Source organism: Charadrius vociferus, unplaced genomic scaffold (assembly GCF_000708025.1).
Source record: "Charadrius vociferus isolate BGI_N301 unplaced genomic scaffold, ASM70802v2 scaffold49, whole genome shotgun sequence".
Classification (NCBI taxonomy): domain Eukaryota; kingdom Metazoa; phylum Chordata; class Aves; order Charadriiformes; family Charadriidae; genus Charadrius; species Charadrius vociferus.
In genome coordinates this window covers 5262614-5278644 of record NW_009661375.1, presented here as the reverse complement: position 1 = coordinate 5278644, position 16031 = coordinate 5262614, and the positions used below count along the sequence as shown (strand labels likewise).

General features: G+C 39.8%; 1 protein-coding gene across 1 annotated transcript in view; it reads right to left on the bottom strand.

Annotated features, from left to right (window-relative positions):
• PELI2 (pellino E3 ubiquitin protein ligase family member 2) overlaps positions 1-16031 on the bottom strand; it is a 146715-nt gene that overhangs the window by 9062 nt on the left and 121622 nt on the right. The window contains exon 3 of the mRNA XM_009893956.1: positions 3274-3375. Coding sequence (XP_009892258.1) covers positions 3274-3375 — 102 coding nt within the window. The remainder of the gene's footprint in view (positions 1-3273; positions 3376-16031) is intronic.

Genomic DNA, 16031 nt, shown 5'->3' with positions numbered 1-16031 from the left:
ATTTAAACCACTTACATGTATGAAAATGTGGTCACTTTATTATGGAAAATGTCAAGAAAATTGGCATTTAGACAGCTTGGACACCACTCTTCAATGCCTTCTGAATTTCCTTACCATCCCTTGTATAGTCTCTTCACATTTTCCATACATATCTCACTTCTGATAAGTATCTACTCTTGCTTCTCGGTTATAAGCTTGGAAAGCATAAACCAAGAAGCTATTCTGGGTTTGCAATTTTCAAGTTTTTCCTGGTTTTGGAAAAATTGCAGGATACAAGTCACCAAAACAACTCTTCTCATGTTTTCCTTCAAAGAAAACAACTGACTATAGACTGTCAAAGTAGAAGGAGGAAAAAGTGACAGCTTTTTTGTCAACTGTGGATCTCCCTCACTTTCACAGGAGATCAGCTCTAGCCCAGCGGATTCAGACTTCGCAGATTAGAAATGGTACCCTGGCCAAGAAAACAAAGCAAGAACTCTGCCCTCCCTTTTCTCTATTTCAGGTCGCAGTAACGAAAGTGTTATACCAACCACCACCCTAAGCCTATCACACTCCTTACTCTTGTTACCTTAGTGAAGCCATGCAGTGCTACTATCCCATTTTACACAGGGAAAGATTGAGATTAAAAAAAGCTAAGTGATTTGTCCAAGATAATAAATGTTATCAGCAGCCAAGGAGGGACCTCAAGCCTCCTGATAATCCTCCTAGGATTAAGTTCCAGGGTAAGTTCCAGGCATTATCCTTCCCTTTTCAGCTTCCACATCTTTGCCATTGTTTTACAAAAGCCAGGAAAACACACTTGAAAAGAAAACAGACAACTCCAAGGACTGTCTATTCAAGTGATGCTTGATAGTGGCTTTACTCTGTGGATCAATAAAGACAACATGGAATTTGCCATCACGTAACACAGAGCAGCACAGAACAGCCCTCATGTAATTTTTTCCTCTGACTGTCCACAGTAAGATTACTGAGAAAAATTAAAACCTAATGGCTTATTTAAATAATGGAAACCTCTTCAGTAGCTACATGGCATTGCTTTAGCAGCAAAATACTGCCACAGTGGAACACACCATTCCTTTTCCCATTCTCACAGCTGTCAGCCCCTCTAGGCCAATGCTTGCAGTGCGAGTCTCAGAAGACAGCTACAGAGAGTGGAAACATGAACCGGGACACAGTGCTTGAGGTGAAGTTGAGCTCAAGTCACAGCATGACTGTCTACACATCTCAAGACAGAAGAAAGACTGCACCGAAAAGGGGAATTTTAGCAATACGGAAGCGTTAACCCTGACACACTAGCCATTTGAGGGAGCACCAGAAGGACTGAAGCACACTGCCAACACAGGATTCAGGTCAAAAAGTTTTATTGTTATTAAGATAGGATAGTTTGACCTGTTACAGGCCAAACCAGTCACATAACCATAGATGTGTGGCAGATAATTGCCTGAACCATCAGCAGCCCCTCACAGGTGAATTAGTACATGGGCCAAAATTAGGGCTTTTGTGACATTTCACCAGGCACTTGAGCGCTGCTGGAAGAATAAAGCATGATCTGTGTTTGTAAAGTGGTAGTAATAGATGTGCGCTCCAGCACTAGCCAGAGAAGTGCAGTAGGTCTGTGCGGCAGGCAGTGCAGTCCAGGCTGTCACAGTGCCCTACCCAGTGCAAGTTCCTCCTCTACTGAGCACCAATGGATCTCAAAGTGGAGCAGGGGAAGATACGTTGTTAGCTGGGCTACATTATGCTTAACAAGCTCATTCCTCACTGAGCTAAACCCCTGGTTTAGATCCAAAGCAGCCTTAACTAGCTCCCTTAACCTACTGTCTTAGACAAGGGTCACTTGAACAGCGGTCTGTGGAGCACTGCTTTGCCAATGCTGTATCTCCTCACGTGGGGCTGCCAGATTTCATTAGAGTGACAGCTAAGCACCTCAACCTACCTTTCTTTATCAATACCCACCCCACAAGCAAAAGCTGTAACCACCACTAGGACATTATGCAATCAGGGAAAGATTTTAATAAGGTCAGAAAAGCAGCTGCTTTGCTATTATTTATTTATTTTTTAGTACAAGTGGAAAAATTCCAGCTTTCAAAAATGGTTTTTCAAAATTTACATACAGAAAAAGTTTCACTGCAGCTACTCAAGGCACAAAAGCATCTTGCAGAGATAAACAAGTATCACACAATAACCCAAAAGGATGGGTTACGTTTTCCTTTTACTAGCTAACAGAAAAACCTATTTTGGTTCACTCTGGCTGTAGTCCTTTTCTAACTACCTATTCATGCAGCACCACATGAACAAGACAGTTTTTTTAATCAAACCCTATTTAGACCTTATCACTCCAAAGTCCCACTAGGAAATATTTATATAGAACAAAAATACAGAAGCCACATGAAGCAAACATTTTCATCTTGACAGAGCCACTTCCTCTTCTGTCAACACCACTCAACTGCTGACCCTTCTAAATATGAACGACTGAATAAGGAGGGATAACAATTCACGATAAGATGCTCTAATTACAGAGGTCACTGACAAGACAGACCAGATTAGTCTAGATTGGAAAAGGTTGTGGATGTTTGTTTTCCTCTGAGTTTGAGGTTTAAGTTTGCACAGAATTTCTGCTCTTCTGATATATTAAAAAAGCATTGCACAAGAAAATAAAACTTAGGTTATCAGAATGTTAGATGACACAGAAAACCACAACTGCATACATGGGAGGATGAAAACATGTTGGATACCTCAGAGAAACTCAGCACAGTCCCCTATGCCATATGATATATTTGCACACCCTTCAGGAACAGTTTTCTTTATGATTTTATCACCAGTTTGTGTCCTTTAGTGCACAACTCCCATATTCCCCTCCCTACCTTTGCTTTTAACTTTTCTCCTTCCCCATTCCATATCCTACTCCTATCCACTTCCTTTTTACTCTGGCTACTTGATTAACTGGAGGGTGGGGGTGTGTGCATTCTTGTGCTTATTCATCAATCCAAACAGAGCACACATTTCTTTCTAGTACTATTAGTACAATTGCTACGCTGTCCTTGCAGCAAAAGCAGGGTACAGTGAAAGCAGTAAGGCAGTAAGGACACTAACAGATGCTGGTGCTGGTTTGAAAAGAGCAGATGATACAAAATTTCAAAAGCTCCCGAATTAATACAACTGGGTTCAACCATCAAAATTCCACAGATCACAGAAAACCCAGAAGAATAATGCAGAACTGTGGTTCTATATGTTGCTTTTAAAAAACAAAGCATACATTGCATAAAATCTTACCTGAAACATGTCTGTATCTTTATCATGAGTATACTCCACTACAACAGTCTGGTTTCTGGACAATGTGTAAGAGATACTGTGCTGACCTTTACAGCTGATCGCCTGTTGAATAAAAATATGTCTATTACACACAGCTTCCACATAAATATTATAATCAAATTCATTTCACTATATAAACACCTTTACTATGATCAGGAAAAGCAGTGTATCATAACATTTTATTACAAGGCTGGGTGAACACATACAATAGGATTTTTTGGTTTGTTTTTAATTGAAAACCCAGGTTACACTTGTTTGTTTCTAGTTCAGTACCCAATACCTACCATTTTCATAGTTCAGACTCCAAACACATGGCTTTCTCTCTGAAATTATATTAAGTTCCTAGCCCTCATAGGACCTTGTACCCCAGCAAATACTTAGGTAGGGTTCTTTGGTTTATTTGTTTGTTTTTAAAGTGAGCAATACAATTGATTTCCAACTAAAAGTGACAGAATTTGAGAGATACCATTACAGTTGAGTAGATTTCTAGTTATATCAGAAAGAACCTAGCAATTTTATGTAAATTGTGACAGAGTGAGCACTTTCAACCTGTTTTTCCTCATTGAAGGGTACTCCTTACTTCCTGTCAAATTAAACTGATCTCTGTCAATATGGATATAGCAAAGACTAAACAGTATTTAAAACAAGACTAGAAGAGGACAACACCTGTTATTCTGCTGTGTCTAAGACTGAATTCTTTACTTCTTACAGCTTCCCAGGTCTCCACCTCTAGGTTGTCTTTTTCAAGAAGTCCAGTTGTCTTTTTACTAGTCCAGAAACTACTTCAGAGAACAGAACAGAGACATCACCCCAACACAGGGGCAGTCCGAACTCAGAAAGAAACAGTGAGAATGAGTTTTCCTTGATAAATAAATGCACAGCATAGTTGCTGCAGCAGAAAGCTGCAAGAAGGGGTACAGCAATCCTTTCAGAACCTCTGAGACTCAGCATACAAAGTCTTTGTAGCACTGATAATCATTTCTAAAGCTTAAAGACTTTAACACTCACTTCAAATGATTAAGTGGTGTCAAAGTGTAATTGCACTAGCTGTACAATGTAAATGCACTAGTAAAAGCTTCAGGACAGGGGGAAACAAGCTGAGAAACTACATCTATTGGCTAGCAGGGAAATATATGTAAATACAAGGTCCATACAACTGCACACACTTATGAAAGGTAATGACCATTACTGCTCAGAAAACACTTTGCAAACACTTAAGTATTGAATTAATAGGTTAAAGCTTTTTTCAGTTTTCTGCTAAGAGGGGCCATTTTCTAGAAGAGGTTCCCTCACCAGCTCCATTCTTTCATGCTGCTCTTCACCTACAAAATTCACAGATAGGGACGATTAAACTAAGCAACTAAGTACACTCATCTGTCTCACTCTCACAAAAGTCTAAATGATCCCAAAGCTACAGATCAATTATTAAACAAATCATTAAAAGTCTTGCTGAATGTTGGAGGTACTAAAAATACCTGTGTGCATACTAAAAGCCTACCAAGGGTTAGCAAAAGTATTTGACACAATTATTGAAAAAACATAACGGAAGAATGCTTTTTTTGTAAGCCTCATGCATTTACAGCAACGGATTAGAGACTACTTTTACAACATGCCTCTTGCTGAAAGCTCTTAGCAGCGCCAGCACCTGCTAAAGATTCAGGCTTAGGCGATAATACCTGGAGGCAAAAGCACTGTGCAAGATGACTTTTCCCAGTCTCTTCCTGTACTTTTTTTTCCCTGCAATGAAGCCTTTATCAAAACTTCAAGCCATAAAGTCTAATTTGCCTTATTTTGTTCCAACAGTTGTAACAACAGTTGAAAAGTTAGGTAAACATACTGGTAATCAGCAGTACTCAGATTCTAAATCTCCCAGTTTAAATTTACACTGTTTTTTAATAACTATTATGCTGACACACAGTATGTTGCAAAAACAACCAGCATCTCAAGATGCACTTCAAATGAAGTCACTACCACTTTGTGACCTGCTAGGACACTGAACCATCAGGCCAAACCATGTATCAAGAGCTTTTCCTCTATGCATGTTTGACAACTAACAAGCATATCTTCAGTCCTGAGCAGGTCTCAGGTGTTACTAGACTATAAATGAAATATTAAGTGATGAACAAGAGAGCCTTACACCTTGGATTTTAAGCATAATATGGCACTAATCAACTTATATTCATATTATCAGGTATCATTTCAAACATCAGAAAGTAATAGCTTTCACACACCAAATTTTCATTCGTTTCCACAAAACTGTGTTGCAGCTGAGGATACAATGGAGGACAGGCCCACCAGCAGCAGTTAACATGCTGGTCCTGGCTTCAGCTCCAGCCAGTCTGTGCAGCACTGATCACAAGCAAGTGGGTAAAATTCCCAGGCATGGATGTGTGCCTTAAGCTTATGCTTGTCAGACAAGATACTGGATCGAATGGAGACACTGGTGAGACCCAAAACTTAAAGTTTTAAGGTCTGATGGAAAAAACAAGGGAGGAAGTGTAAGAACTTCCAGAATTAGTAAGGTGACATCTTACACCTACAGAACTTAGATATGTTAATAATTCCCATTAGGTTGACCAGGGTCAGCATTTCCTCTGAAATATTAGGACAGGCCACAATTTTTTTTCTTTTTGTGTGCATTCCTTTACCCTCCCAGCCCTTCTTCCTCATCTTATTCCCCCCCCTTTGTTTTCCACTATTTAAACCCAGTTATTTTCAGTGTGAAATGCCTCATTTCATTTCCTGGAATTGTGTAATAATTTTTCAAAAAGCTAAGAACGTTATGGGTAATGTTTCAATTTGTGTGCTCTCACAGTCTGCTCAGCACCAACAGTTGCTCCAATTCAAAGACATCTTACAGGCATCTTAATTGCTGGTCTCAAAGCAATTGGCCACTTCCAAGTTAAAAAAAAGTAACAATATTTCAGGAACTACACAAACCAAAAACTATGAACTATTCACAGTGACTATGATAAGTAAAAGGTAAATATCTTAATAGAACAGTATTGTAAGTGGAATGCAGCCACGGGCAAAATGATGAAGGATTTTGACAGATTAAGGAGCTACAGAACCATACCACTACAAGTCCCAAAAGTGTCTGGCCCCGACCCCCTTAAGACTTGTTTGCAGCAACCAAAATAGGGAGGTTGCCTTTTACTGCTTTTAGCATTCAAATTTCTAGACTTTTTTTCTGCCAGTAGGATTTCCCACCAGGAAAACCTTGATGCTGTCACATAATTGCACTGCTGTGGTAACTGAAGTTGTGAGAAAAGCCATGACTCTCACAAGCATACAGCAGCATCACAACTTCTAGCAGATGGTTTCAGATTTTTGAGCTGGACACTATCACTTCCACCTTCCAGGTAGGAATTAAAAGACAAAAGAACAAAAACTGGGCACCAAAGCTTACCTGTATGTCCTCACCTCCACCCCAAGGCTGCCAAAATCCACCAGAGCAATAGTGCATATTTTCAAAGCTTGTACTCAAGAGTCAATCAAACTTTTGAGTGTGTGAGCCAACACCACCTTAATTTGAGACAGCTTTCTCATAGCTTTTTGGTTCTTAAAAGTTTAATGAAAACCATCAATTGAGCACAGGAAAAAGCAACAAAACAACACTAGAATTAATCCCCAACAAGAACAAATGCTGGAAAAACCCTGCTAACATATATAGCCAAACAAATTAGAAATACATGGCTCCAGACTAGCCATAGCATATGCCATTTCTTGTCCAACAGGAATGCTGGTGGAGATACAGGCTAGATTAAGTCAGCTGCCTACACAACAGTTTTATATGGTTAACTGTCTCAAGCTGCTGAGTTCAAGTAATTCCCTTTGGAGGAAACAGATAGCAAAGTAGAGACTAACTGACAAAAACCCTGTGGAGGAATAGAGGGAACAGATAACAGTAGCAAGAAATTTTTCCAGAATAATTCCACTGCTAGTGACTCCATGTCCACACTGGTGCTAAGGGATTTTAAGAAGTCCAAATGCCATATGAAAGCAACAAGGGAATCCTGAGGTGCCATATTCCACTTGGCAGGAAGGGACACATTTTCCCAGCATCTTTCCAAGACAGAGCTTGTGTTTGCACAATAATCCATCCATCTCCATAAGGCTTTCAAGTTGGAGGACAGCGTGCAGCAGCTCCAAGCCTCATTGTATGTTGAGCCACTTTACCTTAACAGGAAGGCTCCTCTCCTCCCCATCACTCAAACACCACAGCTACCCTCCCCACCCCCCCCTTTTTTTCCCCCCCCCCCCCCCCTAAGATTTGTGTTCCAGTGATGTAGGGGCATCAAAACTGCCATACATTACCAAGAGACTGAAAGGAGCTGCATCTGAGAAGGCCCACTACCTCACCCCCATGCTAACATGGCCTAAGCAAGTTGGGTTTTTTTTAGTTTTATACTTTGCTAGTTAGCAAGTTTTCAGTTATATTCTTCCTGCTGGCTAGAATTACAGTTGGCCTTGTTTTTTTTTCCCCTGCTTCCTTATACACACTTTTCTTTCTTGCTCCTTTCTCTCCATTTTGAGAACAAAACCTTGTTCCAGCACTCTGCACTCATAATCAAAGCAGCAGCTAAAGGCTACGGCTTACAAATATGTCAAGCCTCAGAGGAACTAAGATCAAATAGAGACTGCTTTCCCCACAGCAATGCTGTAACTCAGCCAGCCCCTGGAACATCGCAACCCACCTGAATTCTTCACTCTCCGCTTGTTCCCCTGGAAAAGTAGTTGCTATCAGTTTTACCACCACTTCAAGAACTGAGAAAGAATTCCCTCACCCCACATACAAAAACGCCTTGCAGATAAGTGGAATAGAAATACACAAAAGTTTCATTTCAAAAACAGTATTTCTTAGTACTCTGCTTTTTTAGCAAAGATACAGAAAAAGAAGGTAACATAAAACTAAAAGAAATAAGTCTCCAGACTGGACATAGGCCCAACTGACTGGCAGCGATGCACACCACATTTGCAAACACACAGCGTTACCCAGGAGCGTGCGCTGCACTGAGTGATACCACTCCAATCAGAATGCCACCTCTCCCCTAACCACTGATAGCATGAGTGGCTACTGTCCTGGAAATGCGCAGAAAGGTCAGTACATCTGAAAAACTTTAACTGTTTCCTGTTGCACAATGACAGATTAGTGTCAAACATCTCCAGAAAGGCCCCTATCGACTGACAAGCCACAAGGAGGCAAAACAGGAGCAGACCACCCCTTCTGCAGGAGCATACAAAAAACCTGTAAAATAATCCAACCTAAGATGGAATTATTTTTCAAGAGGTTAACTGTACCAGTGTTGGATTTATCCAAGTGCAACAAGAAAACCCACATTTTCCTTGCACTCCTTTCTATGGGCTATTCTTTGAGAGGTCTGAAAACTCCTGGTTTTGCACAGTGATGAACTAGTGTATATTCTTCGAATTTGTCTTCTGTAACAAGCATGCCACTGTGTTGACCAACAACAGACATAAAGGTATAGCAAACATTCTGGCTTAAGGACCAAACCTGAAGAAAGGCTTGCAAAGTACACAGGGTCAGCATTTTTTTTTTCCTTCCCCCAGAATTATACTAATTGTTTTAGTAAGAGATTCTACATTTATCTACTACACAGACTTAATATCTACCCTCAGCCAGATGTTCCCTATCCAGAAGCATCTTCTGGTGTGCCACAGCTCTCTCCCGCACACTGATAAAGTTGCTTATTTCCCTTAGTCATCTTCAGCCCAAGAGTTCAGGAACAGGTCAGGAGCTTGCAGCATGACTAAATTAGCTTAACACTATTAGGTCAAACCTTCTGTATAAGGCATGTGCCAATGAAATAGAGAAGCAGATCCCAAAATTCTCACAGCTTTTAAGCTGCTGCTTACAAGGCTTGCAGAGAGCAGGTCTAATCTACTTCTAGAAATGTAGATTTTCCCTTTTCTTGGAAACATTGTTTGCAGACCCAAAGAAAGGGGGGGAAAGAAAAAAGCTCTGCATTTGGAAACTTAAACTTCACCATTCACTTGTGCCTAGCTAGCTCCCCAAAGATGAGAGGGACTTAACATTATTATGGTTACCAACTCTTCTGCACTATAGCAGAAGTGAAGGCTAAAATCCATTAAGAAAGAGAGGCAGATGTCTCACAGGAAGGGCTGCTCCATTAGAACAGGATTTTTAGTTCAGTTAATTAGGTTGGATTAGGACAATAAAATGATTTATGGGAACACTTCAGTTTTCTTTTTTGGTAGTCAAGCTGACCGACACCACACTGACATGTTTAAAATTAATGACAGCAGTGCATTCATGAGTTAAATGCTTTCTTACTTGGTTGCCAGCCTTTGATTTCTTTTATAAAAAGAGAACACAAGCAACACTCAAGGATGTCACACAAAAGATCCTGCAACTTAAGAGAATGGAAACTTTAGCTAGCAAGGACAGATTCCCTTTAAAGGGAAGAACACATCCTATTTCCACTGGATTTTTGTACTGATTGCTAGAGCCAGCAGACATTAGGTTACCATAAGAAAACACAACAAAAGCTCACAATCATGACACACTGACATTTTGCCCACCATCAGAAAATCATGTCCACTTAGGAAGCTTCCCATCAGATTATAACGAACGTAAATTCATATAACATTAACTAAAGACTGTTTGCAATTTTACTCTGTCTCAACTTAAACCCAACAGTAATTGACCAGAATTACTGCTACTATAACACTAGACTTCAATAACACTGAAAGTCTACACTGACCTTTGGCTACTGAAACAGCTATTATATATAATTTTCCTCTAGCCTTTTGCAAAGAAAATAAGAGACATTATCATGGAAACCTTATAGGTTTCATGTGCCTACAGGAGGGGCTGAAATAACTGTATCAACCAGAATCACAGGCCCAGCTGTCAAACACATCTGCATCTGCTTCCTGCACAGCTCCATACAAGCCCATCCTTTAATGTTCTTCCTTCCTTTCCTTATAAAAAAGTGTCTACATTAGAACTGTAATAATGCACACATTTTTTGAATATCAATGTTAAGACCTTGTCTGTCTCTAATATTTCAGCTGCCAATATTCTCTCGACAACAAGCATTAGGAAATGGTCAAAAGAGACAAGGAATCAGCAAATGCAGGTAAAGTAAGAGAATATGCTGCCATACAGAAATTTTTTTATATACAGCACTTAGTGAGCATTTCTGACAAAAAAAATTTAACACACATACTGATACTGTGGCTATCTACAAGCAAATTATTTATTTTTCTCCAGTATGTGGTAAACTGAATAGAACAATGCTAGCCTTCTGAAAAAACACCGTTTAACTATAAAAAACATTACAAATTCCTTATTGGTTTCAGATAGTTTTGTTCATTTGTTACATGATCCAAGCACTAACAGACCGTGGGAAAGTTAAAAATGCACATGTAACAAGCAATTGGACAGCAGATACTTGATATTTAAAGAAACAGTTCAAAACTATGTATATGTGGCATTGTCCGCAATCCCAGTCACAATGAGTTGACACATGTAACCTGCAGGCCACCCCTCTTCAACCACTAAATGCAAATCATCCCCCTGAAACTCATGGTACATGGGCAAACACTCCAGTTTATTTACACTTGAAGTTATGTCTTTCAAAGCATTCACAAGTTTGTTCTTATGTACCCTTTCATGCTGAGCTTGGGGATTTGAGGGGGAGGGGACAGAAGGGACAACACATTTGTCTCTTGCATACATCAAAGCCATCTGCTACAAGTGTACATGTGAGATTGTGTGCTACTACTCAAGCAATTTACCATTTATCAACTCAATAGGCAGATGTCAAGCAATTTGCTCCATTTGCTGAATTTGTGCTGGTGTGCAATTTCAGACAACCAGCCAATACAGTGCACACTGCCCTGTCTCCAAAAGAGGCATCAAAATATGCCATTCTCTATTTTATATATGTAATATATATGTAATTCTCTATTTTGGGTACCACAACAAGTAATGAGGCAACAATCTAAAAGTATTTCTAGATAAGCTATAGTAAAGCTATAGCAGACAGACTGCATGTGATTATTCAAAACATCTTCAAAAATGAATAGTGGGTGTTGACTAAACTGCACAGATTAAAGTTAGGTATCCCAAACCACCACTGTTGCAGCCACTTACTAGACCCAAGTCCTACCTCATACATAGGACTCCTGACCAGCTCTGGTAAAGCAACCCAAGTTGTTTCACTTAAAGAGTATTAAAAGCAGCTCAAAGCAGTTGCAAGTTTATACTAACAGGGATAGCTACCTGATACAGTAGCTCAGGAATTGTTTTGTAAATCAAACTTTTAGTGGTTGTATATTTACACTTTACCTACCTAACCTGTGAATCATTTTCTTCCCAATCTCACCTTTTAGCTTTGCTAACCCTTAAAACCTTTTTTTCCCCCCCTTTGCATTTTCAGTAACATTCTATTGCAAGTGGTCTTTCATTCATCTTTGAAATCAAGTCTGTAGTTTTCCTCCTTTAGTCAGCTTGCTAAATTTCCTCCCCCAAGCAGACTAGAGCTAGAGACAGCTCAGACACAGCACAAAGCTGCAGCTATGTCAGATCATCAACTACCCACAGCATAAGTAATTTACCCCCAAACTCCAGAATGCTCCCTTGGGGAAATTAGTGCCTGCACATTGCTGCTACACTTTCTATTGCAACTGCTTCAGAGTTGCCTGCTGTAGTCCTGCCTTGAGGACAAAACTTACCTGCTTTGGAAACCCAGGAGACATGTTTATCACTGTCCTCTACTGAGTTTCATTTATTTGATACGTGACCTTAACTGACTTTGGAACAACTGTTTCAGACTGTCAGTTTGTGCATATTCCTCTAAGTTTTGCAGTTCATGTAATAGTAGCCAACAATAATTTATTCATACTTATAAAAAACAGTCATAAAACAACTTCTCATTTACTCCACAATGTATTTTCATTATCTCAGCTGATCACTACAGAATACATAGAGATCCACCCACTGTATTACAGGTTGGAGTTGCATGTACATGTCGATACAGATTACAATCAAACGATTAAGATACTTTTTTGGAACACACATCTGTTCCTGTTTCAGCTTCAACCCACCATGCAGTCATAGCACTATCTAAAAGAAAAATGCATATAAGCATGAATTTGCAAAGTGTTTTTTGCAGAGTATTTTACAGCTATTTATGAAAAGAAAGCAACACAGCCCAGAAAAGCAGGACCAAAAAGTTGAATATATTCCTGCCAGGATACTGCTTTGGAACAAGGCCTCTTAAAATAAATACAGGACCTCAAACCTGCAGTGTATCTACAACAAAAGGGGAAGAAAGGAAAAGATAAGCAGCTGAGCTCTGCTGAGAGCTACTGATCCTGGTCACACTGCTAGGACTTCAGTAGTACTAAGCTTGCTACTTTTGTATAACGGAGCTGGTTTTCCTCATCTCCACAAAAAAAGAAAGCTAAGAAACCTTCTTGTTTAAAAGCAAGAGAAGCTGAAGAGACTAGCAGTCTACTAAAAGAGACTTCACTCAAGAGGCAGTTCAGCTACAGCCACTTCAGGGAGAAAGAGGCTAAATGGTTGACTGGAAAAAAGCTTACTATACCAAGAGCTGTGTTGAATACATTGTTTACTGTACTAAGATCACATACTGAAGACCAGCAAGACCTTCCCTGACGTGTGACCTGAAAGCAAAACTTCTGACCCCCAAACTCCTGGCATTAGTTTACTAGGGGTAAGATTCCTTCTGGAAGACTGCAAGACTGTATATGTAAACATGAAGGCGTGAACATCATGATTTTGCCACTGCAGCTGGAGCAAAGCCCCCAAAACTCTTGATACACCCACAAAAATATCAGTAATTAGAGAAGTATGCAACAGTGTTTGTAGCTGAACATTCTCGTGCCAACAGTCTACAATTCATTTATATACATCAGGAACAAAAGCAGCAGATGCCTGGCTACACTTATGTACTTGGATATGCCAAGCACACAAAATAGCCATGAATTAGAATCCTTAACTAAAAACCAGACAAAAAAAAAAATACAGTGCTAAAGTTCCCTCAAGGGCTTCTCTCAATACATAGACTGAAAGATTTGTAAACTCGTCGCATCAGCAGTGAATGCTTCTGTGAATCAAAGCACCCATGAGCACCAATCTAAGCCTGCCTGCCAAAGGAGAGCACATAACAAGATGAGAAGCTGCATATCATTCTGTAGCTTCCAGAAACCATAAATTCAATCTGACACAAATCAATTTTACATTAAGACAGCCAAGGAGTCTCCAGACAGTTACCTTTACAGACCTGTTAAGCAGCTGCACAAAAATCTCTCAAGAGGAAAAAAAGTGAACTTCCTCTTGCCAAAAAGCCATTTAGTGCTTATAGAAAGCAGTTAGGTTTTATAAAGCCCAACAAGGGACAGAAGCTGCTTTCTAGACTTCACACTATAGCTACAGTACTGTCCTGATAGAAAGCATTCTTCTATAGAACAAACACACAAGCAATCAGATTATTTTTTATTGGTCTAAGATCCCTAGAGAAATTGCAACAAGCTGGACTTGGCAGCATTTTCCTTCATGGAGACTACCAACAAAACAAATACCTGCAGAATAGTTCAACGGTACTCAAACCAACTTGGACAAATATTAGTGACAGTAGCTTTCAGGAAAAGTTAGTTAAGCCCTGATTTCAAGCAAAGCATCCTCACTGCAAGATATTTTGGGGGCAGAAGGCACAGAAGGGTACATCTGTAGGATCTGTCTCCTATGTGGATGAAGGTGACAGGTCTAACCTGCAGGCTCTCAGGCTCTCAGTACTCAAGCAGAAGAAAGAGCATGCAAGTTAATAGCATGCATCTTGCAGGAGGGAAGTGATTGCTTTTGGGTTTGTTTGGTTTTTTTTAAAGTCCTACGAGTCTACCGTAAACAAAAGCATTTCTAATCTTTCCAGTTATCATTTATACCAGGAAGATGCTTGGTGATATGTAGAGTTCAGAACTTACATTCCTTACACAAAATGTAGTATATTTCAAAATACACACACACTCTTTGTTTGAACTTGGTTAAACTGAGCTACTTAAGTGATTTAAGTCAACAAGATAACCTACTAACCAGCAGTAAAAATGCAATTCTGATTTATGCTGCTGCACAGGAGTTGAAAAATAAACTTGCTGAGAAGTCAGAAGCAAGGAGCTTTCTTCACTGTATGTGCAGTTGCCAAGCTCATTTCAAAACGTAACTGACTGTAAACCCCTCCAGTGCTGCCTCTGAATCTGTACAGAACTGAACATAAGCCTGGCCCTGATTCCCAAACTTTTTTTTTTTTCCATTTTCCAGGGGAAAACAGAGACCATCTCTTCACACAGGAGACAGCATGGCTCTGGGAGTACACAGTAAATAGCACTGCCTCTCCATCTTGCAAATTGAGAAGGACAGTGAGAAGGCAACAAGTACATATCCCATTTTCAGTCACCCACCTGAACTAAAACAAAGTGTTAACAACCAAATTCAGGATTCATTTAGCAGAATGTTTTGCCCCTAGCTGTCACTCCAAGAATTTCACAGTCCAAGCTAGCAGCTATGTTCACTAAATTCATTCAATACTAGTACAGGGAGGTTCAACTGAAAGCCAGGTATTTAACTTCAGCATCTCTATTTACTAACTTCAGCATAGAATACCAGATGGGGAAAATTTCAATGTCAACAGTACGTTACAGAGTAAAGCAAGTACAAAAGCACTGTCTGAGCACTTAAGCAGAAATATGGGTCACGTCTGCCACTAAAGAGCTTCGATATCAGAGTAGAGCCAAAGAGAACTTGTATAGATGGGTCCAACACAAACAGTCACTGCTGCAAATATGTGACCTCCGCAGCTCCCCCAGAGCAGAGTGCTCTACCCACCTGATCACTTAAATTTCAAAACCCAAGGTGTGAAAGGGCAAGCACAGGGCAATTAACACACAGGAAAATTAAACACCCAGAAAAATTCAAGCCTCTAGACAGACATTTGACAGAGTAGCCACATCTGTTTCACTTCTATCAGATAAAGACCACCACAGCCCATTACTATTCTGAGTTGGCAGCAAAATTCCTCCCTCTATAGCTTTGGAATGGAATAAATTTAGCTTACTCTAGATTGTACTGACGGATATTCTGCAGCACAATTCCCAGTGTTCAGAGAAAGTAATTAGAGGATTAGTTGCCTCTATTGGTCTCAGTTCCTGTTACTTTCATTGTGTCCTCAAATTCAAATCTTCTGTCATTTTTCAGGAAGATTGACTCAGACAGAGGGGAGGAAGGAAAATTTATGTCCCTAAAATTTAAATCTATCATGCCAGCTTAAAAATTCAAGCCACAAAGATTTGTTTTAAAATTTATAATACTGGAATTTGGTTTTAGCAGGCTGTGCTAGATGCACTCGTATCCAGAAGTTACCACTTATCTCTTCTGCAGTTTATTAAAATTTAAAGCAAGCTTTACAGGCAGCTTGCTTTATATTCATACATAATGTTAGATAAGAGAATGGCCCATCAAAAGCTATGCACTTCATACAACATGATTTTACCACTGATATGACCTGTTTTTCTCCCTCCCCCAGATACACACAGGCGCTCTCAGAAATAAGCAAGGCAGAACTCTATCCTGTATTAACACATTTCTTCTGTACCTTTAGTAATAAGGCTGAGGTTATCTGAACATATGGTCAAAGACACTTTTTTAAAAAGGT